Genomic DNA, 27,391 nt, shown 5'->3' with positions numbered 1-27,391 from the left:
TCTCTAGGGTGGTGAGTATAGAGTAGATTTCCATTATCCATGAGACTGTTGACCTCTGGCAAACCTTTTTAGGAGCAGCTAAAAGCCTTTCTCATTACAAGAAGTTACAATCCTGAGAGAAGTGTTGTGATGGATGATTAAAGGGTTAAATTGTTGCCACTTCTTCATAGGATTTAGTTGTTACCACTTTTGCACATGATGTTTGTATTGTATATGAATAATGTCACAGGTCTTGTAATTATAAAAGTGCAAACATGTTTTGAGCGCTAGTGAATTCCTTTGGAAAAACTGACACTTTTGAGAAACAAGACTAGATTATTATTTCACCCACATGTGAAACCACAAAGGGGTTATGTGATTGGTCCAGTATGTCCATCCATCTGTCTGTCTGTCAAAAAGCATGTGGAAAACTATTGGATAGATCTGCATGAAATTTGGTATAATAATTGAGGACCATCACTGGGTGAAGTGATTAATTTTTGGCTGAAAAGGTCATAAGTCTAGGACATGGTCAACTCAAAGAATTTCAATCCAATTTCAACAAAATTTGGTGGAAGAGCTGCAGGACTTGAAATGCTGAAGTGCTTCGGTTTTTAGAGCAGTCAGTCAAAAGCAAAGGTCACTGGACTAGGTCAAAAGTTTGGCTCATCAATCCAAAGAGATTAGAATAATTTTGGAGTAAATTGGTGGAATGGTTTAGAGATAGATAAGAATAACATTATAGTCAGCTTGTTTACAGTATGCCATGTTTAACCCTTTAACCGTGGGCATTGTTTTGACCTACCTGCTCCCCCCCCCCAGGGGTTCCAGCCAAAATGTAAACAAACCTTTAAACCTTTATAACTCTGCACAGAATAAAGCTATATCAAAAAATAAGGTACCATTAGAAAGTACTAACCTTCAGCTTTACAGTGATGTAGGTTTCATGACTTTGTGGACTTTCACTGGACAGGCAGTGCTGTTAGAAGTAAGCGATGTAAAATCACTATTTTTTGCCCCACACACCAGTACCAAATGCCAACCACACTCTGATGATAATACTATGAACAAATATGAACACTGCACATACAATAAACACCCACTCTGTGTTCACTGAGGTAGGTAAAAGGCACTGTAATTGCCTGCACTTCACTGCCACGTCAGCGCCATTGTCATGCACAAAGCTGGACAGAGACTGATGTGTGTTTGGGCAAGGGTGGGGGGGCCTCCGGGGTGTGGGAGGAGGGAGATGGAGGTTGACTGGAGTAAAAAAACTTAACAGCTACTCTCCCATGAAACAATTGGCGCACAGAAAAAACCCTCGGTATTCAAAATACTCACGAACATTCCAGAATGACACCCGCAGTTTGGTCCAGTTTTTTCAATGTCATTCTGGAATGAATCCCACAGTTAAGGGGTTAAAACATGGAATATCTAGAACATGACTCATAGTTGAAAGATCCCTGGAAAAGTGATTACATGAATTGATAGGACGGACTGTGAAGTCTGACAGTAGAACCCATGAGATCCAGCCTCCGTGAACACAACATTCTCTCCCATGGATCTTGTAGAGTGGAGACATATCTGTGCTTTCTGCTCTTTCTACCATGTGGTGGCAAAACTGTACTGTAGTGCTGTGACTTACTCTGTATCCTTCTGTGCCTTGCTCATTGTTGTTGCAATGCTTGTGGCCTCCCAGTGGTTTGTGTCCCAGTGCTTTGTTGTGATTCTTAAATTATTGTACATGTACTTATCACCACTAGACCACAGGAGTTTAAGTGCACTGTACTGTACTGCATGGTGTACAACTCTACCCTCCTTTGATGCCAGCACTAGGTGAGTACATAGTATGCTATGAACTGTATTACTGTACTACTGTATATCATTACTAGATTGTATTTTATGTTTAGTTTTCATCTTTTGCTCATTGTAAAGTATTGAGGATAGATGGTCGAGAAAAGCAGGACGAATAAATCCATTGAAAAAAGGCATGCTCTTCATCAGCGGAAAATTGGTGGTACCCATATGGTTTTCTGCCTAATGAACCAATTCTAACTAGCACCGAACTTACAATATCCTTCAGTATCTTGGCAAGTTCATTGTGTTAAGCGTTATTCATATAATCTTGGAGAAATAAACAAAAACAAAAAAATCTTGGGCATTTGTTGATGAACTGATGGTTTGAAAAGTACAGCAGTGTTTTACAGTAGAATTGTCACGACTCCCTTGTTCACAGTTATGTACATGGCCACAGTCTGCCAATTTATTTCTTGCCTGACTGCTGTCACTTCGCCCCTCACTCACCACTCAGTTGTTTTGCAGATAATACAGTAAATATGTGCAACTTGCAATGAAGTAATTTTATCCAACAAAGCAAACCATCATTTCTGTCATCTAGATTTTATCTTCTTTGCCACTGCAGATGCATTCTAAGATGATGTATAAATCCATCTTGAAACACATTTGGACTGGCAGGGAAGATAAAATATAGCTCATAGAAATGAAAGTTTGCTTTATTGGATAAAATTACCGTTCTTGCCATTTGTACGTATTCACTGTACTATATGAAAAACAGCTGAGTGGTGAGTGAGGGGTTGAGTAATGGTGGTCAGGTGAGGAATAAATTGTCAGGTCGCAGCCATATACACAACTCTGAGCAAGGGAGTCATGATAATTCTACTGCACAACACTTCATTCCAAATCATCAGTTCACCAATAATTGCTCAAGCTCTATTTCTTTAGTTTATTTTTCCATATTTTTTGAATAAATAGCAAATAATGTATAACAAAATGAATCTGCCTTGTGCATTTTGTACTACTGCAAGACGTTGCAATCATGTGTGTTACCCTATGGAGTTTTTTTAAGATGAGGTTATATTTTAAATGGAATTGTTTGTGTAGTCCTGGATACGAGAGGTATTGTATATACTGTACTGTACTGCAGTGATGTAGCCTATGTATAAGAGAACAGTAAAACCTCCCATAGTCAGCATTCCCCTAAGTTGGGATTTTATATAAGTTGGCAGAGCTTCAAAATATTCGTTCAAAAAAATCGTTCATTTTCGAAAACTGACCATGTGGCAAAAAAATAGTAGGCAAAATTGATCTTAAGTCAGCAAAATGCCGACTAATAGCAACCCAAACTCGGCATCGCATGATGCATGATGCGTCAAGGTATCCCGTTCAAACTTGTAGAAGTCAAAATTAAGTTGGCATATTGGTTGTTGGCTGGCAATATACTGACTTAGGGGGTGTAAACGTACCAAGCCGCCGCACCGCTCATCAAGTGGAGCTCAGTCTTGCCCCAGCCACCCCCTGCGATTGGTCTCTCCCATGTGCTCGTGACTGTGACAATGTGTTGCACACTTTTCAAGTGTACTTATCCTGCATCCTGCCATCATGTTGTCTCTGTACAGTACCAAGGAAGCCTCTGGGAGGCTTCCATGTTTGCAAACATGGTAAGTGATCTTAGGCACTTTGTATTTTTGTGGAGGTGGAGGGAAGGGGTGATTCTCATAAGTCAGCAGTTCGCCTAAATCGGTAGTTTGCCTAAGTCAGCAAGGCCTCAGCCCCTATTATGCTGACTGAGGGAGGTCTGTCTATCTGTCTATTGCCAGATGCCATAATCCCGAAAGGGGTGGCCATTTGACTTTGAGTTATTTGTTTTATGGGGAGGGGCACTAATGCTCCACCAACCCACTTGTTGACACGTAGGGAGCACGTATGGTTTGGTTATATGGTTACCACCCAGCGTTGTAAATGGTTTCCTGGCTTACTAGAAACCATTTGGCTTGTCACTCAACATAAAGCCATCTGTAAAGGAAAGAAAAACAATAAGTGACAGGAAAGATGGGAGAAATGGGAAGAGAGGAGGGCAGGCACAGAAAAAGAATGATAAAGGCCAAGGAAGAAGTAGGCAGCACTACATCGTGAGTGGAGAAGGTTGCCACCACCTACCACTAACTGTAAATATCAGATGCCCGGAAAAAATAAGTACGGTAACCGGAAAGGTAAATTCCCCAGGCTTCCCGATTAACCGGGATTGTACTGTATTACTGTACTGTATGAATACTCTACAGGTATTGTATTCCATGCATAATTTTCATCTTTTGCTTATGGGAAAATTTTTAGGATACAGGGTCGAAACATATAGTGACACATTATCTGACTCAACGCCAAATGTTGAGCCAATGGGGGAGGTACTTTGCAGTATCTGGTATAGGGGTTGGCTGAATTATGCCGGATAATTGAGAGTTCACTGTACAGTGGGGCATCAATTTTCACGCCTAATTGGGTCCAAAAATAATGCGCGAAAGTGGAATTAGCGAAAGTTGGGGCTTTGTCTTTATGGCAAAAAGGCTAATTGGTTCCCGGTTATCCTAAAGTAACATCAGATTTTCATTTTCACTTGCAATACAGTACATCAAATCACTATTGTACATTGCATTGTGAGATACAAACAATAAAAACTGTACAGTACACATTATATGAGGAGAAACATACCACAGAGACCAGGTTGAGGTGCCGTTTCTTCACTCCAACACGATACTCTCTTTTAGCCTTGGCCTTTCCTCCCGACTTTGAATGTCCCGGCCACTTTTTATCACCACCACTGCCTCCCGGCCCTCCCCCCACACCACCAGGCTCTCCCCCCACACCACCAGGCCCTTTCCCCACACTACCAGGTATAGTAGAGGCCATTGAACCGTGAGAATCCAACACAATGGAGCTAGCACGCTCGTACACAATGGCGGGAATGGGTGGACAGAGTGTTGACATGACGTCATTCAAGATGGCGGTGGGTTGCGGGCGGGCGGTGCAGGAAATTCAAAGTTCAAAATATTGTCCCAAACCCAAAATTTGTGCGCGAAAATCGATTTTTTTCAAGCGAAAGTGGAAGTTAGGGAATATTTGGTGCATGCCGCGAAAGTGGATTCCGCGAATCCTGCTGTAGCGAAAGTTGGTGCACTACTGCACAGTAATGCAGTTTTCAGAGTAATCAGTCAAAAGATCAAAGGTACAGGGCAAGGTTACAGATTCAGCCTTAAGGCCCTTCCAGATGATCAGTGGGCATTTGCCATGTCCAAGTGTTTCTCATCGATTTTGAAGGAGGGTGACAAATTATGCAGTAAATACTGGTAGTAGGCCAGAAATGGGGAAGGTGCTTCAGTTCATCACATCTGCATGATTATTTTCAAAAATTTTTTCATTATCATGCTCCAGCATAGGTGCCCAGTACAGTGAGCCCTTGATATACGAAAGGGATAGGGACCAAAAAAACCTTTCGTAATTCGAAATTTCGTATAACGGAGCGATTTTCCCCATTGAAATGCACATATGAATGGGGGATGCATCCCAGGACCCCCTCGGACCCACACCTTAAACTTCACCCCCCCCCCCTTATTAAGAAGTAAGCAATACCTGTATACAGTTGTAGAGAAGGTGGCCATATTCTTGTACAGCTTCTTTTTCTTTATCACAGTTCCAATGGTGGAAACAGCAAGACCTAAAGCACGCCCAATCTCCGAAACTCCCTGCCCCTCCTCATGGGGTCTTATAACTTCCAATTTCCTTTTCAGAATTAGGGTACAGTGCTGCTGCTACTTTGCAGCGGGCTCCTCCAATGCTGGAGATGATGCAGGGGGCTTGGGAGGCATGGCAAAACAATACGAAAAGGTGAAGGGCTGCAAAAATTTCCTCATATACAGAGAGACTGTGAGGAGAGGAGGGACGTGGACTCAACTTAGAAGCGCATGAAAATTTGTTTACCAGAGAGGGGTTAGTTCGTTTTCTCTCGGCAAGCGAGTGAGGTGCTATGCACCGCGCCCATTTTGAATTTTTCATACAGTATTCCATTAACCCCTTCGTAGTTGCCAGCCTTGAACAACACTTCACTGTTTCGGTGTGAATGACGTTGAGTTAGGGCATTATAAAAAACTGCAAACAATTATGAGAAGGGAACCAAGGTCACTGGTGCGTGTACATGACCCTACTCTACCATCCCATCAGTCAGGCGTTCTCTCCACTCCACGCCGATGTTTACCGTATATATATATATATATATGCCTTAAGTCCTCGTATTTGGACGCATTTTACTTCGATGCCTCGTTTTTCGCGTAAGGAAAAGTTTCCGAGTTGTCTCACAATTCGTGAATTTCCCCACAATTCGATGCTCCCAGCCAGCAGCCAACGACGCATACTGATGCTCATTTGGTGGTGGCCATTTTTCGACCACCCTGTCTACCATAACCAACATGGCAACCACCCTCGATGCATACACCAGGACTATGCCTCAGGCTACCAACGTCCTATTGGCCTTGAGTGATCTGAAGTCTCAAGTGATGGCCATCTACAACAGAAACATAAAGGAGCAGAGACAAGCCCGGATCACACTATATTTTCATGAGAGACAGAATGTGGCTGCTATTCTGCAAGACTTGGACATGCCAGCAGGGGTGGATGAAGGAGGTGGAGGTGCTGGAGCCTGAATTCAACTTAGAGGGCTTTGGCATAGGTGATGGGGTTTCCCCAGAGAGGCGCATGTCACCTAGTAACTAGCTCATTTAGCCTCAGCACACTTTCACCTGCCACTCAGGCCAGTCTTCACTTTATTTCTAGTAAGGATTTTTGGTGTTGCAGCTCTTTATAACAGCTTTAATGTCTTTTCAGGTACATGTTTATTGTGTTATGCTGTTTTAGCACTAGTAAACACTCTTCATTTAATTTTGGGAAGGCCTGTTTGGTGTTATAGTACTTTCTGATATGGTAGGTACATGTCCCACTGGAACACTCCTCTATTTTTCCCACTGATTCTTAACTTCACAATTCGATGTTTCATGTTTTGCGCGGTTTTGGAGGAACATCCACACCACGAAAAATGAGAATTTACTGTGTGTATATATATATATATATATACATACATACTGTTGTATGTGCCACTTTGCATTGTCACATTGTAATTGATTTTGTTTTCTAAAACAACAACTGACTGTTTTTTGAGACTAATTAGAGATGACTTATGTGCTTGACGGTAAATAAACAAACTTAATTTTACAGACACAAATGAATGTGCAGCTGACAATGGTGGGTGTGATCAGATCTGTGAAAATACAGTGGGCTCATATTACTGTGACTGTGACAAGGGATATATTTTAGCTCCTGATGACTTCAGCTGCTCAGATGTCAACGAGTGTGAAAATAACAATGGAGGATGTCAGCAGGTAAGATTTAACACTTTCCTGCAGCCATAATTCTGTCTGTATGTCATACTTTTATATCCCACTCCCCCACCAATGACACCCAAACAATATCAATTTGACAAATAATAGTTAGATTGTAACAGAGTATCAGTGAACTGACTCAGTCTGACAGGTAATGCTTATGCATCCATCAGAAAAAACCTTCCCCCCAGACGTGTGCAGCTGGTGAGACCTGTGAGGTGGAACCAGGATTCTGGTGCTTGAGTTATGTGAGAATAAGAGTTTTCCCCATTTCACTGGCCACGCTGTTGATAGCTCCCTCCCCCACTTTTTTTTTTTTTTTTTTTTTTTTTTTTTTTTTAATGCTACCTCACTCTGTCTTTAAGGTGGGTAATAAAGTTTGTATTAACAGTGATGTTGATCATACCAGTGAACAGTAATACAAGGTCATTTCTCTGTCATAGTTATGAGATGTTATAGAAGGAAGAATAATGGTATCTGAGAGTAGATCTTCATATGTCACTTGTTCTAACTTCCTGCTAGTCAGAATTTGATAGTCATCCATTCACTTGATGTAGTGCTGCCTGCTTCCTTAGCTTTTATCATTATTTTTCTGTGCCTGCCCTCCTCTCTTCCTATTTCTCCTATCTTTCCTGTCACTTCTTATTCCTTTTCTTTCCTTTACAGGTGGCATTACATTGAGTGACAAGCCCAAATGGTTTCCTGTAAGCCAAGAAACCATTTACAACGCTGGGTGGTAACCATATAACCAAACCATATGTGCTGCCTACGTGTCAACAAGTGGGTTGGTGGAGGGTTGGTGCCCCTCCCCGTAAAACAACTAACTCAGTGTCAAATGGCCACCCTGTATGGGATTATGGTGTCTGGCAATAGATAGATAGATAGAATAAAATGACAAGCCTTCAGAGGTCTTCAGCTATGTGTGTTACCCATAGACCCATCCTTTGAGTCACAGTTTTACCCTCCACTGGCTTGCATCTCTTTAACTCCATGCATCTAACACTAAGGTTTGTACAGTAGCTTTTCTTGTATGATCATAGAACTGGATTGTGCCCAGTGGAAATTTTTCAAGTAATAATGACAGAATCACAGAATCTCACCTCAGATACTTAAAGTTATCAAATATTTAGGAACTTTAGAAACTGTTGGATCATGTGACATTGTAGTACTGAAACCTTACATTTTTCTTCAAAAAATTTCAGCTTCACTAGCTTTGATAAAACGAGCATAGTGCCACACATATCCTGTCACCACTTTACCATATTTTACTCTATATTGTTGCCAAAAGAAATTATGAATTTTGTGGATTCAGTATATGATGTATTTACTGACCATTGTGGTGATAGGAGGTGGTGACCATTATCCACTAACTTTATGCATTGCTGTCTACTTCATCCATTCCCTTCTTCATTCTGTGTCTGTGTCTACCTTCCTCTTTCCCTGCTTTTCCCTTTCCCTCCTGTCACTTTTTATTACTCTTCTTTCCACTGGTCATGGCTCTGCATGGAGAGACAAGCCTGATGTTTCCTGTAACTCAGGAAACCATTTTCAGTGATGGGTAGTAATTATAAAACTAAATTATGAGGCAAAGTGGAGTTGCTACAGTGCCCCTGTTAACTGGGTGGAGAGATGCAAATGTGGTATCCATCCAGGAACCAAACCTCCTTACTATTCCCTGCACCTTGCTCTGGTGAGGCGCTGTCTGCTGCAAGGGAACATCGGTTCACTGCACAGGACAATCCTGCAGGGGCAGTTGCTTGCCTGCAGTTGATGGGTCTGCATGGCCAGACAGACTGGGTTTGATTATCAACAACTGACTTTAACTTAATACTGTACAGTATAATTGATATGTCCTTGAGTACTTAGCTTGAGAAACATTACGTCCAAGAAAATGAATGGAAAGTTACAAAAATATTCATTAAGGGTACTTACAACACTAGGTTGATGAAAGTAATAGATGATGGTATGAGAACTTTAGTTTGAAAAAAAAAAAAAAAAAAAAAAGTGACAGTAGTGGGTTAGGAAATATTCATAGAATGCACATAGATAAGATGCTGAAGTAAGTCTTTGTAGGTAAGGTACAGCAGACCTTTGTCTTACATGGCTAATGTGTTTACAAAGTTCCTCTTTTAAATGGAAACCAGGTAAGAGAGCCCTATCTACCCATGATAATAAGGCTAACGTATTTGCCAAATAGCTAGTCTCATTGCCACTTTCTCACTAAAACCATATAAGACTCCAAATTGCCAACTGATTTGCTTGCCAAGGAAATATCTTACTACACACTCGTAAAACAGACATGAGATAGTGACATCAGAGAAGTTTAAAGCAACAAGTATGGTACTGGAGTGGCAGTTACCTTGAATGACAACAGTGACTGGCAGCTTGACTGGGGAGGGATCTGGAGCTGAGAAATTGAGACAGGGGCTGGCCTTCAACTCGTCCGTGGTACATCTTTTTCAAGTGCTGGTATTCTGCCAAAATTGGTCCACAAACACTATGACAGGGCTGTGTTCGGGGTTAACAGGTCCCATTTGGGTTAACCTTGTATGAAGGAATGTCATGCACGGAAATCTATATAAGGTGAGGATTCTGTGTAGATAGTAATGTTAGAAAAGTATGTGATGTTAAAGAAGAGAATGACATAGGACATCAGTGATAGAGCAGTACGAAGAGAAGGAATGACTAAAAGGGTAAGAAAAGAATGAAAGTACAAAGTAGCTAGGAGACATTTTTTTCCCCTTGGCTTATATCTATTAGGGTGGTTTCCAGGGGTGATGCTGGTATTAGATACAGTATCGTGATGGTGATGTTGATTCTTTTATTTTATTTCTTTTGTAATAGCAGCTCAACACCATCGTATATGTAGTTGTACAGAATCAGAATACCCAATTATGTTTCCCATCATTATGCCTGAGATGGAGAGGTATAAGGGAGAGGCATATGAGCAGGAGGAGGGGTAGCCAAATGGCAGAGGACAGGGGAACATGGAGGCTATGCCCTTCTGACCATCGCTTATGGGATTAAATCATCTGGCGATAGATGGATGATGTTTTCATTCTCTGGCTCTGCATCTGCACTTTCTATCTCAACTTTGATTTTGGTCATTTTTTTATCATAGATTTTTAAGCTGAAAACACCATATTAAAATAAAAACTTACTTCTGTGTTTGGTTTACAGAACTGCCTTAATGAGGAGGGAACATTTTCGTGCTCATGCCTACCAGGGTATGAGCTGGATGATGAGTTCCAGTGCTTTGATGTTGATGAATGCCTGTTGCTGCTGTCCAGTTGCCAGCATGACTGTTTCAACATACCAGGAGGATATGATTGTCTCTGCCATGATGGCTATGAGTTGGATCTGAACAACAGCACCTGTATTGACATTGATGAGTGTGGAGCTGACAATGGCTGCTCTCACTTCTGCACTAACCACAATGGATCTTATGCCTGTCACTGTCCTCCTGGAACTACTCTTGCATCTGACGAACACACCTGCACTGACATCGATGAGTGTGAAAATGAAAATGGGGGATGTTCACATGATTGCCAGAATTTTGAAGGGAGTTATGAGTGCATATGCCCAAAGGGTCTGCAGTTGTTAGATGAAGGCAGTGTATATGAAAGGCGTCACATGTGTGTGGACGTGGATGAGTGTCTTGACAACAATGGAAACTGCAGTCAAAACTGTCTTAATTCTGAAGGTTCCTCTAAATGTGAATGCTATGAAGGATTCAGATTCAAATATCTGGAAGATGGTACTTACAGCCAGTTTGAGTGCGAAGATACTGATGAATGTCAGGTTGATAATGGTGGGTGTAGTCATGTCTGTGTGAACACTGTTGGAAGCTTTGAGTGCATCTGTCCTGATGGCATGACATTATTTGACACACCACAAAATGATTCAGAGGTATTGCAGTGCCAGGATATAGATGAATGCCTTAAGGAGAATGGTGGATGCAGCCATTCTTGCATAAATCTCCCAGGAACATATGAGTGTGAGTGCCCTGATGGCTGGGAGTTTGATATCCCTGATGATTATTTGGATTACTATGATGACTCGGCTAATAAAGTACTAAATGACGTGATATGGAGAAAGTGTATTGATGTGGATGAGTGCAGAGAAGATAATGGAGGATGCAGTCATACTTGTCAGAATGAGCCAGGGAATTACAAGTGCTCATGTCCAACTGGATATTTCCTTGGAGATGATGACCGTACATGCCATGACATAAATGAATGTATTGTTGAACAGGGAGGATGTTCTCACAAGTGCACAAACACTGATGGATCATTCATATGTTCCTGTCCAAGTGGATATGTGGTAAAAGATACCACACATTGTTTGGATATTGATGAATGTCTGAGTAACAATGGTGGGTGTTCATATGAGTGTGTAAATCAGATAGGGAGCTTTGTCTGCTCCTGTCCAGTTGGTTTTATCCTGGAGGAAGATAATGTAACATGCAGTGATGTGAATGAGTGTGGTGCAGATAATGGTGGGTGTTCCCATGACTGCCATAACTTAAATGGGCAATATATCTGTAAATGCCCTACTGGTTATACTTTGTCAGATGATGCTCACACCTGTGTGGACATAAATGAGTGCAAAGTAGATAATGGTGGTTGTTCACATAGATGCAAGAACAAGAAGGGCTTCCACAAATGCAAATGTCCATCAGGCCTCACGTTAGGTGTGGATGGACTAACTTGTCTTGATGTTGATGAATGTGGTATCAACAACGGTGGCTGCTCACATCAGTGTACCAACCATGAGGGTCACTACACCTGCCTCTGTCCAGCTGGCTCCTCTCTATCCCTTGATAATCATACGTGTGTGGATTTGAACGAGTGTGAAAGAGGGAATGGTGGGTGTAGCTACAAGTGTGTCAATAACGATGGGAGCTATGACTGCCACTGTCCACTTGGAATGGAACTTGGCAGTGATGGCCACACTTGCAGGGACACAGATGAGTGTGCACAGGATAATGGAGGTTGTAGTGGCCATTGTCACAACACCAGAGGCTCTTTCAGGTAAGATTGAAATATGTTTGATCTCAGGTTGTGGACTTCAGCCATGTGTGTGTATAGTATGCTTGCTAGTTAAACATCTATACCATGAAAAATAACATTATATTAGTGATTTTTATGAAGATAGTTCAGCATGTATCATTTTGATTTTTTCATTTCATATTGTATCACTGGCCTGTCTCTTTTTAGGAACTAACAAACAGAGGAGAGGATCCCTAGGCTAAGATGCAAATGAATGTGTTTGAATGGATGAGAAAATGGGGAGTGTGTCGTCCTGTCTCGGCTACCTCCCGTTCCTTGGGGGAAGCAGCCTAGGTATATAGATCGATAGATAGATATTGTATCACTATCTTCTCTGTTGCAGCAAATCCAGTATTATAAGACCAGACCAATTTATTCACCAGTAAAGTTACAAAAAAATTTTAAAGAACATATTGTTTTATATATTTACAGGTAATTCAGCAATAATATGAATCTTTTATTGGATGTGTACTGGTAACATAAAATTTTATAAGACATGCTATTGATGTTATTCATTAGTTTTACTTTTACTCTGTTACCAGAGGGATTTTGGTTTGCTCTGGGAATGAAATGTTTTGGGGCTTTTTCTTTTCTTTTAATGCAGTACCACTTAACATCAGCAAATGGTACTGTGTACAGTACTATAAAGTTAGAGTACTGGTAGCATTTTTGTACCAAGGACACTTTGCCTACCGCAATTGTCTATGAACTGTTCATTCTTCAGTTGTTTTTGCAGATTTTGTCAACAATCACCAGACACCCAAAGTCTCCCCATCTTATGTTCATTGTTAGCGGGAGAAATATTATTACTATTATTATAATTATCATTATTATTGTTATTCTTTTATTATTATTATTATTATTATAATTGATTTGAGAGAGGTGAAGTCAGTGAATGTATAGCGAGGTTGGATGGTGAGGAATTGGAAAATGTGAGTACGTTTAAGTATTTGGGTAGTGTGATGAGTAAGGATGGAGGTTTGGAGGGTGAAGTGCTTGAAAGGGTACAGCAGGGAAGAAAGGTTGCTGGTTCCTTGAAAGCAGTGATAAGAAACAGGGAAGTGAGCATGGAAGTAAAAAAGTTACTACATGACAGTATTGTGATACCAACTCTAACGTACGGAAGTGAAGCTTGGACGTTGTTGGAAGGACACAAGTCAAGAGTGAGAGCAGTGGAAATGAGTTATTTAAGAGGAGCTTGTGGAGTCACGTGGAGAGACAGGCTGACGAATGAGGATATAAAGGAGCGTTGTGGTGTTGATGTGGATGTGATAGGAAGCGTTGTGAGGAACACACTGAGGTGGTTTGGCCATGTGGAGAGGATGGAGGGTGAAAGACTGACGAAGAGAGTGTATGTGAGCGAGGTGGAGGGTGGAGGGGGGAGGGGGAGACCGAGGATGAGATGGAGGGATGGGGTGGAGAGGTATATGAGAGAGGGGGGTGTGAGTTGGGAGCAGGGTAGTGAAATGGCGGGGGACAGGGCGACTTGGAGGCGATTTGTTTGTGGCCACCCCAAACGGGATTGAGGCGTCTGGCAATAGATAGATAGATAATTGATTTTAACTATTATCACTATTATTTTTATCATCATCATCATCAACATCCATATCTCCTTTCCCACCCTAGGGCAGGGTGAGGAGTAGCAACATCCAGACAGCCTAAGTCTGCCTAATTCAATGGGCCACACTTCCATTCACTCATCATTCAAGTCCGTGGAATCCTGGCTTCATCAGATAGACCAAAAAAATTTCACCACGTTCTGTAGCCTATCTGATAGAGTCAGTCTGAATGCCGTCACATTAAAAAGGAGTTATTTTTATTATTATTATTATTATAATAAGGGGTGGTTGGGGTTTATTGCTCATGTAATGCCACTCTGGGATGAGTGAGACTGGTCACACTCATCTTAAATGTCAGGATCAAGTTGACTAGCCCCGGGCTTCTACGTTCCTCATGGGGCTACATAGGATTGGATGATGGATGGATGAATTATTGTTATTATTATTAATGAACATTGTGAGGAGAAGAGCATGATCAGGGATCTGGCACCCCTTTTTAATGTGACATCATCTGGACTGACTCTATCAGATATGTTTATGTGAAGCTACAGAACATGGTGAATGTTTTTGGCATATCAGATAGAGCCAGGATTCCAGGGGCTTGAATGGTGAGTGAATGGAAGCGTGGCCCATTGGATTGGGCAAGTTTGGGCTCTCTGGACGTTGCTACTCCTCACCCTGCCCTAGGGTGGGAAAGGAGATCCAGATGATGATGATGATGATGATGATGATGATGATGATGATGATGATGATGATGATGATGAGATGATGATGATGATGATGATGATGATGATCATCATCATCATCATCATCATCATCATCATCATCATCATCATCATCTTCGTCATCATTATTGTAATTGCCATTATAAAATTCAAGGTTGTTTTTGTTCATGGCAAAAGGGATAATCTACGGTACTTTTTGGAGGGTTTGCCCTGAAATTATTGGTATTGTTTTCAGACTTGTATCAAATAATATAAAGTACAGTAGTTCCTCGTTTTTCGCTGCTTGGATATTCTGCCAAAACCGTGCGAAATGCATAACGTTGAAGTGTGAAGTTAAGAATCAATGGGAAAAATAGAGGAGCGTTCCAGTGGGACACTTACCTACCCTATCAGAAAGCACCATAACACCAGCAGAAAGTACTATAACACGAAACAAGCCCTACCCAAAATTAAATGAAGAGTGTTTACTAGTGCTAAAACACAACACAATAAACATGTACCTGAAAAGGCATTAAAACTGTTATAAAGAGCTGCAACACCAAAAATCCTACCTGAAAAGGCATTAAAACTGTTATAAAGAGCTGCAACACCAAAAATCCTTACCGGAAATAAAGTGAAGACTGGCTTGAGTGGCAAGTGAAGGTGTGTTGAGGGTGGATGGGCTAGTTCCCGATGTCACTAACCATGGAAAAACTGCCACTCTTCACCAGATTATTTAATTTTCAACATCAAAGTCTGTCAACTAAACCCCGGTCATTTTATGTGCCTTCTTTGACACTAAAAGGAAGGGAGAAATTATAACAACATTATTTTACTCACTGCTACAAGGAAGAGAGGATGTAATGTAGTCAAATAGAATAAAAAATTGGTGGGCTGAGTCTACCATCACTGTATTGGGATGGTTATTATTCTTTCCATCCTTAAATATCGATAAACTTTATTTTACATCCATTTCATGTATTTGTCCATCAAAACAAACATAAATAGTGCTATGAGAAACATGTAACGCTTCATTGTTAAAAAATAATATCATGACAAGGCTGAAGATCGTACATACAGTATGTAACGATCGTAAACAATAACAAACAGATGTGTGTCTAATGCCCTGCCTGACCTGCTGTGTATTCACAACACGGCTGAAGATCCTACATTACTATCATAAACAGTGACAAACTCACGTGTGTCTACTGCCCTGCTTGACCTGCTGTATAAAGTTTCGTTCCGTTTCGTTTTTAAAGGCTCCAACATGCTTGCATGTGTCGGCCTTGGTCACCTAATGGCGGCTCTCCACGCTGCACGATCCATTGCAGCCTCCCTGTTCAGTCCCTTAACCCTAAGGTCACACTTAATGACTTCGTCCCATGTCTTTCTCGTTCTACCCCTCATAACCCCACCCCCAACATTAACACTTCCCACCTTCCTCACCCAATTATCATCCCCCATCCTCTCCACATGTCCAAACCACCTCAATCTACCTCTCCTCATCACAACACCAATACACTCCAGTCCCATCATGGAAAACTATTGCATAGAAAAATAGACGGAGCCTAGACTGAGCGTCGGTACTCATCGTCTGCTGAGTTAGGGCTGCCGGCTGGGAGCAGCGAAATGTAGGGAAACTAGCGAACTGTGAGACAACTCGGAAACTTTTCTCGTGCGAAAAACGATGGGTTGAATTAAAATGTGTTGAAATACGAGGAGTTACTGTACTGTAAGATGCATTCTGACTGTGTTTTGCTCTAATCTTTTTTTTTTTTTTTTTTTTTTTTTTTTTTTTTTAAGGTTATTTGCTGGGCAAACCAGATGAAGGTTTTGCTCTAACCTTTTTTTTTTTTCCCAAAAAAATATTTTTTTTTTTATCATTTTCAAGGTTATGTGCTGGGCAAACCAGATGAAGGGCATAGCTGTTATTTTTATGCCCTATTTTGTAGACATAGTACTTGATTTTGATCCATAGATATTTCTTTACTGCCAAAACTAATGTCACTATGAATATTTTCCATGCTTCATTTTATTTATTTATTTATTTTTTTTAGATATAAGAAGAAAACAGCTCAGTGTAAAGTCTAGACAGTCTAGGAAATTTTCCCCAGACTCTTTTACTCTCATCTTAAATGTTGGGACCAACTGCCTAGCCCTGGGCTCCAACGCTCCTCGTGGGGCAATGTAGGATTGGATGATGGATGGATGGATGGATCAGTTTGTTCTGCCAAGTTTCTCTCTTAAAGTTAACCCTTGTGAGTTAAATTTGGTCCAAAATTAACGGAGAAAGATTCTCATGTATAATATGAAAACTGTTTTGAAAAAATTAACATCAAAGTTTTTCTTTAGTGTTGGCTTATGTTCCATGTTGACATTTTTTAATATATTCTGTGTTGGATAGTACCCTTGGGAGCTGTCACTCAATGGGCAGCACTTGATGGTCCCAAACTGCCTAATGCCTGACCTCTGTGGAGGTATATCACTATGAAAAATTTAATTTTCTTAGGTAAAAAGCTATGGTTGTTCTCATGGGGCAACGTAGAATTGGATGATGGATGATGGATGTGAATTGTTCTGGATCTCCAGGACTATTGATGCATTGCCCTTTGGGTTCCCATCCTGCATAAAACCTAATTGTGGGTGGAAATCAACCACTAGAAAATTTGATTTTCGTAGGCAAATACTGTTGGTATTGCCTGAGACCCTCAGGGCTGCATCCCTCCCAGGTCTCCAGCCCAGCCTAAAACCTGGTCTGGATGGAGGTCTAACACTCTACATAACTTTGTTTTCTTAAGTTCGATGGTAGGTGGGGGCGCTCACCATCCACTCACTCAATGTAGTGCTGCTCTCGGGTGTCTGCCCTGTCCTCTCCTCCATCCTTCTTTCCTTCTATCTTCTTCTGTCTTTCTTTCCTTCATTCTTTCCATGTCCTTCTGCCTACGGGTGACTTTACACTCCCTCTTGTCTTTCATTCCTTCATTCTTTCCTCTTCCTTCTGCCTATGGGTGACTCTACACTGAGTGACAAGCCAAATGGTTTCCTGTACACCAGGAAACTATTTACTATGCTGGGTGGTAACCATATAACCAAATTTTGGTGCCTGGTGGTTTAGTGGGTAATTATTGTGCTTCAATTGGAATGAGCCGGTGAAGGTTTATATCCAAGGGGTTGTTTGGGTTTATTGCTCAAGTAATGTCACTCGGGGATGAGTGAGGCTGGTCACTCTCATCTTAAATGTCAGGATCAACTGCCTAGCCCCGGGCTCCTATGCTTCTCATGGGGCAACGTAGGATTGGATGATGGATGGATGAAAAAAAAAAAAAAAAAGGGTGTGCATTGGGAAAAACATTCACACACAACAAGCTCTATTGTGCAGTCTCGCTTGAAAATATTTGGGAAAATATTTATTGTTGCCAGACTGTAAAAAAGCTTCAGTTGTGTGTCGCCCAGCGATTGATGTATTATCCCAGTTTTGTTTAGAGGTCAAATCCCCCACCCACACCCCCCCAAAAAAATTGTAGATTATGCCCTTAAATAGATGTGACCATATTTGTTCATAGTGTCTTCAGTTTATGACTGCTAATCATTTTAAGGATAGAGACATAAGCCATTAGTTTCTCTGAATTCATTATAAAAAGATTGGGAATAAAGCTGTGGAGGAAAAGAAAAATCCCATATTATTCACATTTCCTGTCTAGGTGTGAATGTCAACTTGGATACCGACTTGGCGCTGATGGAACTACTTGTGAAGATATTGATGAGTGCTCCTTGGCTAATGGTGGTTGTTCCCATGGCTGTCTCAACTCAAAGGGATCTTTCAGCTGCACGTGCGTAACCACTCACAGTCACGATTATGCCTCCCAATCTCCCTCTTTCTCTCTTTGTTTATAAATAAACAGATTTGCAGGTTGTAGGTGGTGGCGACCATCTTCCCCTTGTTTAATGTAGTGCTGCCTACTTCTTCATCTTTGTCATTCTTTTTGTGACTGCCCTTGTCTCTCCTTTTTCTCCCTTCTTTCCTGTCACATTTTATTACTCTTCATTCCATTTCAGGTGGCACTACGTTGACAGACAAACCAAATGGCTTCTTGTAAGCCAGAAAACCATTTACAGTGCTGGGTGGTAACCATATAACCAACCCATATGTGTTCCCTATGTGTCAGCAAGTGGGTTGGCGAAGGATTAGTGCCCCGCTACATAAAATAACTCAAAGGCAAATGACCACCCCTTATTGTAGTCATTATTGCATCTGCCAGTAGATAGGTAGATAACGTAGGTTCAGTGAGGGTACATTTAGTATAATGAAAATGAGTCACTTTTTTTTTTTTTTTTTTTTTACCTATACAGTATCAGTTTCAGTGAAAGTCAAAGCACAGTACAGTTACAGTACAGTGCTAGTAGACTTACAAGTGCATTTGAACCTGTAATATTTTAGAATTATTGCTATGAAACTTTGTGAAATGGTTGGCTAGAATAACCCCTGGGTGGTACTGATATGAGTGAAATATGGCCACAAGCTTGGTAACTCGCCACACAGTCATCACTCTCAATGTAGGAAGTGCATCCACAAGTAAATAGAGTTCTGGTCCAAGCTGAGACTCCCATTACATATCTTATCACACATCTAAGTTTCTTTTTTTTTTTTTCCTAACAATTTCCAGCAACTGTTGGGAAGTAATTTGCTGGTTATGATACTTGGTTCAGCTCCCATTCCATAGAAGATGTCGGTTTCACCATGGTCAATCACAGTATGGGGATTCTCAAAGAGAAAGTAGGCATTGTTTTTATTTTTTTGGATATAGTGGAGGCAGCAGTAAAAAAGAAAGTGTTCATGGCTTGGATTGAAGGTGAAAGTAGGGAGTTTACTGGTTTACTAAGTGTAGAGCTGGAAGAGGATTATGTATGTTGAACCTTTCTCTTACATGGATCCCACTTGCACAGATTTCACTTATACGGTGCCCTAAAACTCTGCCAAAATTAGGTGAGGTGTTCATGAATTGTGCCAGAAATTGGTGAGGTGCTTTAAAAAACCCATATGGTGACATGTAGGTTGCCATCTTGGCATCCATTTTGACCCGTCAAGAATTAAAGGGTTTTTGCCAAGAATGTGAGATAATTTGAGACTTGCACCTAGCACCCCCTATCATTTGGGGTCAGAGGGATATTACTTGGCAAGTTAAAGTTTGTCCTGGTGAGCTTTTTCTCATTTTAAGCCATGAAATCTGTTTAATGTTACTGTCTTATGTCTTGTTTTACTTCTATACAGTAGGTTATGCCCTTGAGAGGCATATCTATAGTGTGGTTGGGGGTCATAGAGGATATATAGTAGGCGAGTTGGGGTATGGTCAGAGACTTGGATAATACTTTAGCTTTTTTATAATGCATTCAATGGTTCCACTTAGATGTTCTCCTTTTATACACAAGGCGAGGTTAATACTTTACCCATGTAATTGGAGCCAAAAAGGTGACAGGACAATCATGTAAATGATCTGAATAGTATACATAATAAAGGTGAGATTTTCAGGATCCTGTAGCTAGATATGTGTTAGGTAGTAATAATGTTGAGTTACCTGTGAAAAGTGGCTTAGGCAGTGTTGCTCATTTAAGTGCTAAAATAAGCTGTGCTTGGAGAGAAAATTATGATGATCAGCTATATTTGGAGTTTGGTTGGTACAGTGATAGTCTGGATTTACAGAGTTTGGCCCCTTTCCCCACCCCATCTGGTTGAGTATGACAATGTTAAGAAAGAAGTTCCAATTACATTATCCATTATATCCAGGTGCCCAGCAGGATATGAGCTGAATGAAAACCAGTACAGCTGCCGGGATGTTGTTGAATGTCAATCTTCCCCTTGTCACCATGCCTGCCACAACACACTGGGGTCATACTACTGCTCTTGCACCCTTGGCTACAGACCTAGGCCAGAGTGAGTGTTATTAGGCTATGCTGACAAGCAGTAAATCATATAAAGAGGTTAGCAAGTAGGTTCAGATGTATTTTAGAATGTTTCATTCAAGCATCATGTGTCACATTTTTTTTAGCATTTAAAAAGAACCTCGGTGTCAGCTGTTACTTTTAATGTATAGTGTTTAATCACACCTCCCTTATCTAGACTGCATTAAGCTGGACCTCAGGTACCCAGGCTGTGGCTAGAACTTCATAGATCAGACTTTTGAAAAGTCAGACTTTTAACTACAACAATATTAGCAAGCTGAATGAATTTAAAAACTGAGTTACTAACAGAAATAATCGCACAGGTATTATGAACTTTTTTTTTTTTAATCAAATGAAGCACATTCTCAGGAAGAAATACTGTATGTGTTCTTACCTACCTAATTGTTCTTACCTAATTGTATCTTTACAGGAATGAGTCAAGCTCGTACTGTCCCGTGTCTTAAACCATATTTATCATACATATCCTTAAATTTGTGAACTGTTTTGGCACACACTATTTCATTCGGTAGTGCATTCCATTGATCAGTTGCTCTGTTTGGGGAACTGAATTTCCTTACATCTTTATCACCTCTCTTCTTATGCAGTTTTTTGCAGTGTCCTCTTGCTGATGCTTCTCCATATGTTAAGTAATCATTTATGTCTATTTTCTCCTTCTCTGATATGCACTTATATAGCATTATCATGTCACCTCTTTTCCTTCTCTCCTGTAGTGTTGGTAGATTCAGTTTATTTAGTCTTTCTTCGTAGCTTAGGTCCCTTAAGCTTGGTATCCATCTTGTAGCGGCCCTTTGAACTTTTTCAATCTTGACTATGTGTTTTTTGAGATAAGGACTCCAGACTACTGATGCATATTCCAGGGTTGGTCTAATGAATGATGTTAGTATCCTTCTTAGCATGTCTTCATTTATGTATGTGAATGCTATTCTCATATTTGCAAGCAGTGTATACATGTTCCGTACCTTCTTGCTGATGTGGTCAGCCGGAGATAGTCTGTTATTGATAATCACACCTAGGTCTTTCTCTCTTTCTGATGTGTATAGGGTTTTATTTCCTAACGTATAATCCCAATCAGGTCTTTTTCCACTTTTACCAAACTTGATTACATGACATTTGTCCACATTGAATTCCATTTGCCATGTACTACTCCATTCATGAAGTTTATTTAATTCTTCTTGTAGCTCCCTACAAGAGTCTGTCCTAGTAATTCTCCTTTGTATTTTTGCATCATCTCCAAACATATTCAGATAGCTCTCATTTCCAGTGTTACTGTTTATATCATTTATATACACTAAAAACATGATTGGTGCCAGCACTGAATCCTGTGGTACTCCACTAGTCACTTCTTTCCATGATGAGTAGTTTCCTCTTAGTACTGTTCTCATTTCTCTTTTTATGAGAAAGTCTTGCATCCAACAAAACAGTTTGCCTCGAATTCCTCCTTGATGGTACAGTTTCCATAAAAGTCTTTGGTGTGGTACTGTGTCAAAAGCTTTCTTGAAATCTAAATAGATACTGTCCACCCATCCTTCCCTTTCCTGTATTGTGTTTGTTACTCTGTCATAGTAGCTCAACAGATTAGTAACACATGATTTCCCTTTTCTGAAACCAAACTGTCTTTCTGTTATCATACTGTGTTCTTCTAGATGATTTACCCAAGCTTTTCTTATAAGTTTTTCTAATACCTTGCTTACAACTCTGGTCAGTGATACTGGTCGGTACTTGAGTGGATTTTGTCTGTTTCCTTTCTTGAATAAGGGGACAATATTTGCTTTTTTCCAAATATCAGGTAGTTTTCCTTGACTCGAGGATTTCTTGAAAATTAAAAATAATGGTTTACTTAACTCCTTTGCACATTCTCGTAGTACCCAACATGAAATTTCATCAGGACCACTTGCTTTTCCTCTGTCTAATCTACTTAACTCCTCCTGTATTACTTTTTCTGCTATTTGTGTATCTGGTAGTATGTGTGGACATGCGTGTTCCATATAGTCCCTCTCAGAATTTTTTTCTTCTGTAAAAACTAATTGGAAATTCTTATTTAGTGCTTCACAAATATCTTTCTCTTGTGTATAAGTGATTCCCTCGTCCGTAATGGATTGTATTATATCTTTTACTTTGGTTCAGCTTCTGATATAGCTGTAAAACAGCTTTGGTTGATCACTACTTTTATTTATGATATCCTCCTCAACTGTTTTTGGGCTTCCCTCCTTCTTCTTGTATAATCGTTTCTTGCCTGTTTATAATTATTATACGCCCTTTCACTATTGTGTCTTCTGTATCTATTCCACAACAAATCTCTTCTTCCTTTGATCTTTTACATTCTGTATTGAACCATTTCTGTATTTTCTTATCTGCTTCTTTGTGCTGTGGGATGTACTTCTGGACTCCTATTTCATAAAATTCACAGAATTTTTTATATACAGCATTTAAATCTTGTCCTCTAAGCTCATTTTCCCAATCAACTTCTAAGAAATACTTCTTTAGGTCTTGATAATTTCCCTTTTTATAGTTTAGGCTCTTTTTGTAACTATCATTGCTGTTTACTATGTCATATGCTATCCTGAAGTTATAATTTAGTACTGCATGATCACTTTTGCCGAGTGGAGGGTGATATATTAAACTGTCAGTATCATTTTCTTGCCTAGTAAATATTAGATCTAGCACTGAAGGTACATCAAGTCCTCTTTTTCTGGTGGTTTCCCTCACATGTTGCGTTAGGAAAAACTCTTGTACTAGATCCAGGAGCTTTTGGTCCCAACAGCTTTCTTGGCTAATTATATCTAGAGTATTCCAATTTATATTTGTATTAAAATCCCCAGTTAGTATAATTCTTTCCGATTTCTCTTCCATTTTATGTAGTAATGATCTTAAACTCTGAATTGTACTCTCTGCCAGGTCCTCATATTCATCTCTTTCCCATGTGTTTGATCTGGGTGGCATGTACAAATTGGCTACAATTACTTTACCTTCAGATGTGTTGATCTCTACTGCAATCAGTTCTACTTGTGATGGTATATCTAGTTTTATTTCCTTGACTTTTAGCAGCCGTGGCTCAGTGGGTTAGAGCGCTCCGCTCTGACCGTAGGGTCGGAGGATCGAATCCACCCAAGGGTCATTGGTAGACATCAGGAAGGGCATCCAGTCATAAAATGCTACACGCTCCAAACCAAAGTCCTCTACCCAGGGGCAACGCCTTAGCCCTTATCCAAAAACGGGTACCTGGCGTAAAACTCACACAAACTCACTTTTAGATTTTTCGTAGTTAATATTATAATTCCTCCTCCTTTTTTTAAATTTCTGTCTCTTCTCCATATATTGTATTCCTCTAAGTTTAGTATATATGTCATTGGATATCCTTGGTGTTAATTTTGTTTCAGTTAGGCATATTATTTGTGGTTCATTTTCTCTGACATAATCATTCATCTCCAGTAATTTAGATACCATTCCATCCACATTTGAGTACATCAACTTTATCATCTTGTTTATATACTTGTCATGTCATGGTTCTACTATCTTCCTCCTTTTTCTTCCATCCTGTTTGTGTACCACTTTCGTACCTGCAATCCTATTACTTTGTAAAAAAATTTCTTCTTCTCCTCTTCTGATCTTCCCTTATTTTTTGTTTTTGCTTCCTCCCTTTTCTCTTTCAGTAATTCCAGTTCCTCTTGTGTTAGGCATCTTTTTATCCATACATTTTTGAACTCCTCTTTTTCCATAAGATTCTTTGCATTTTTTAGTATGTCTTCCACAGTGTTTACACTCTGGAAAGTCACCTTTAGAGGTCTTGTCTTGCTTTTCTCGTACTTCCCTAACCTTTTGTGTTCCTCTATGACTTTACTACAGATTTCCTCTGATACTTCTTTCAGTAAGCTCATTACATTTTCCATCTCCTTTTTGTCTGTTGTGATCTTGTTTTTTACTTCCTCCTCTTCTATACCAGTGATTACTATAGATTTGTTTATCTCTACTGAATCTCTGACTAACTTTGGATTGTTTTGGATTATTCTTTTCACTTCCTTTTTAATGCTTTTTTCCTCCACCCTTGTTTCTAAGTCTTTTTTTACTGTGTGTGTGTGTGTGTGTGTGTGTGTGTGTGTGTGTGTGTGTGTGTGTGTGTGTGGAAGCCAAGATTTTTAGAAGATTTGGAGAATGAGTGAATGTCTGTGTGGTCTGTTTCACTTGTTAGAGTATCGGTAGTTTCAATCATGTTTGTTTTCCTATTCCTGTTTGTAGAGTATTCCTTACCCAGTTTATTGTTGGCGAATAGGGTTTGCATGATGATGGTAATGATGAGGTACTGTACAGTATAATTTATTCATTATACACAAGGAAACCTTTAACCCTCGCTTAGAATTACTGTAGTACTGTACTGTGGTCTATGATATAGTGGCATTGGTACAAGACAGTGAACATACAGTAATGTATTTAAAGTTGTAATAGCTTATGGTTATTTGCTGAAGAGGTGTTAAGGGTGTCAATTGTATTGGGCACATGGGATGTTTGGTTTAAAGTATTATTTTTCCTGAAGACAAAGTTGAGGACTTTGAGTGGCTGAGTGAGTGAGTTTTCTGTCAGTACATTTGGGAGTTCATACTCTACAGCCTGTAGTTGTAGCCCTCTCCAGCTGATGTTTCGTTGTCCGACATGATCAGGTCAACCCTAAGATCAGAGTGATCAAAAGGGTCAAGGCAATAAAGCAGTCTTTTATGTACAAGAGTATAGGCATGTAATTGGCATAACTGGAAAGGACATTCAAAGTGCAGTAATTTGTGCTTTTATCAAAATTTGATACAGCCCTCTGGAAATTGGCAAATTACAAAATGCTTCAAATAATTGTCATTGTCGCTACCTCATTAGGTGCTATGAAAAAGTGACAAAGTTCAGGTTAATTTTTTTTTTTTTTTTTTTTTTTTTTTTTTTTTTTTTTAATGCTTGCACCTTCCTACAGTACATCCCAGTGAATGGATCGTGAATTCTAACTGAGTGGCCACAAAGCCTGAGATCAATGAATAACAGACTCTGTTGAACATGGCAACAATTAAATGAGGGTTCATCTTTGAGACCATAGCATGGCAACATGCAGCTAGTTTTACTATGTGAGATATTGTGTTTTGCATGTGTATTGCCATTATGCATATACTGTATTGTCTATGTATATGTACAGTACTGCATATACTGTACTCTATATATTCAGTGTAATGTAAGTTGAGACTTGAATAATGAACAAGTGGATGTCCGAATCATTTCATCATGCAGTCTGTTTATAGTTCTCCTAATTTTATAATTTCCTTTTGCTGTTTCTGAATCCTACCCATCCTACATTCTAATGGGATATAGGATTAGGATGTTAGTAATAATGATGGCAATGTTTATGCAGTTTTGTCAGGGATGCATTTTTTTTTTTTTTTTTTTCATAGTCACTAATTGTTAGATGCTTAATAATCTTGTGGTAGAGTTCTCAGGGCAGCTATAGTAGTGCCTTACATACATAAGTTTAAAGCCTAGAAGAAAACTGTAACTTTTCTGTCATATAAATGTGTTGCAAACAGCATCGGTTGCTCTCCTATCCTTAAATGTTCTTAGCTACAGTTACCCAGCTATGGGCTCTTACACCCTGAAGAGAGTACAGTGAGATTGGCTGTTACTGTTTATTTACTGGTAGGTACGTTTATACCTTGAAGGAATATTAACTGTGGAATGCTATTCCCTGGTGTGTGTCAGCGGTGTGGGTCAGTGCTGGGATGTTAATGAGTGTGAGGAGAGCAATGGCGGGTGTGCCCAGGACTGTTTCAACACTCTAGGCTCTTATCACTGCGGCTGTTCCACTGGCTACCAGCTCAGTGAAGATGGACGCTCATGTGAAGGTCAGTATGCATTGTGTTTCTCCATACCACCGTTTCAGTAAAAAGATCTTGTGTACAGTCACCACTCGCACAACATGCGATCTTAGTGCGCAAAACTCACATAACACGGAAGGCACAATTTGAGGGCAAAAAATGGTCACAACGCGAAAATGTTAGACAACGCAGGTGGAGGAAGCTGGCCATTTTTTGAAAACCATACTACACTGCAACGATCGAGATAACACGGCCAGAGGCCCCATATTATGGTTCAAACAGCCATAATGTGGAAAAACAGGATCATAACGCGATGGGAATGAACATAATGTGGCCACTGATAGTCTTAGTGCGGGTTGCATCAGCCAATAATGTATAGCTGTCACGTGTCTGTGTGGGGTATTGTCACGGTCCACTGAGCATTCCTGCCCTAGTTGAGCCTACCCTCTCCCCTCAGTCTGGCTGCTCACATGCTCTGTGTGATCTTTGCTCTTGTTTTTGGCCACAGAACTCCACTCCACCTCCCCCCAGCAAGCCTACAACCTCTTCCATTCAAGGTGGGGAATCCTCTAGTGTTTGTATGTAATGAAGTCTTTATTAGGTAGGTAAATGTCCTAGAAAAAACCCTGAAAATTACCCCAAAAGGTGAAATTGAGTTTGGCTTGGGTACCATGAAACCCTTTAACGTATAAACACATGGCCCTATAACGTGGAATTTTCATGAATTAGGATACAATATTCCCGTGTTATGCGAGCGATGACTGTAATGTATAATTATGGGTTCCTATGGAAATAGGGATGGTTGTATAGGAATGAGTGTGAAAAATAGTGTGAAAATGTGTAGGATAGTAGTGGGAGGGTACAGACTCATGGAAGCAAGGTAAGGAGCAGATGGAAATATTTTGAAAAGCTAATGAATATGAATGACGAGAGCAGGGTGACGGTGGAGATGATTGGTTTTTGATGGTGCACAGAGACTGTCGTGCCTGAGAGTATGACATTGACAGAAGCAAAGAATGCCATGAAGAGTTTGAAGAAGTGGAAGGCAGCATGTGTTGATGAGATGTTTCCAGAGATAATAAA

At 40.2% G+C, this 27,391-nt stretch overlaps 1 protein-coding gene across 1 annotated transcript in view; it reads left to right on the top strand.

Moving 5' to 3' along the window:
- LOC145390422 (uncharacterized) overlaps positions 1-27,391 on the top strand; it is a 163,985-nt gene that overhangs the window by 60,324 nt on the left and 76,270 nt on the right. The window contains exons 14-18 of the mRNA XM_080265351.1: positions 7,036-7,199; positions 10,380-12,232; positions 18,215-18,343; positions 20,296-20,442; positions 26,193-26,335. Of these exons, the coding sequence (XP_080121477.1) occupies positions 7,036-7,199; positions 10,380-12,232; positions 18,215-18,343; positions 20,296-20,442; positions 26,193-26,335 (2,436 nt within the window). The remainder of the gene's footprint in view (positions 1-7,035; positions 7,200-10,379; positions 12,233-18,214; positions 18,344-20,295; positions 20,443-26,192; positions 26,336-27,391) is intronic.

This window comes from Coenobita brevimanus, chromosome 14 (genome assembly GCF_032717465.1).
Source record: "Coenobita brevimanus isolate Jiangsu-jjx chromosome 14, ASM3271746v2, whole genome shotgun sequence".
NCBI classification, from domain to species: Eukaryota; Metazoa; Arthropoda; class Malacostraca; order Decapoda; family Coenobitidae; genus Coenobita; species Coenobita brevimanus.
This window is presented reverse-complemented; position numbering and strand designations above follow the sequence as displayed.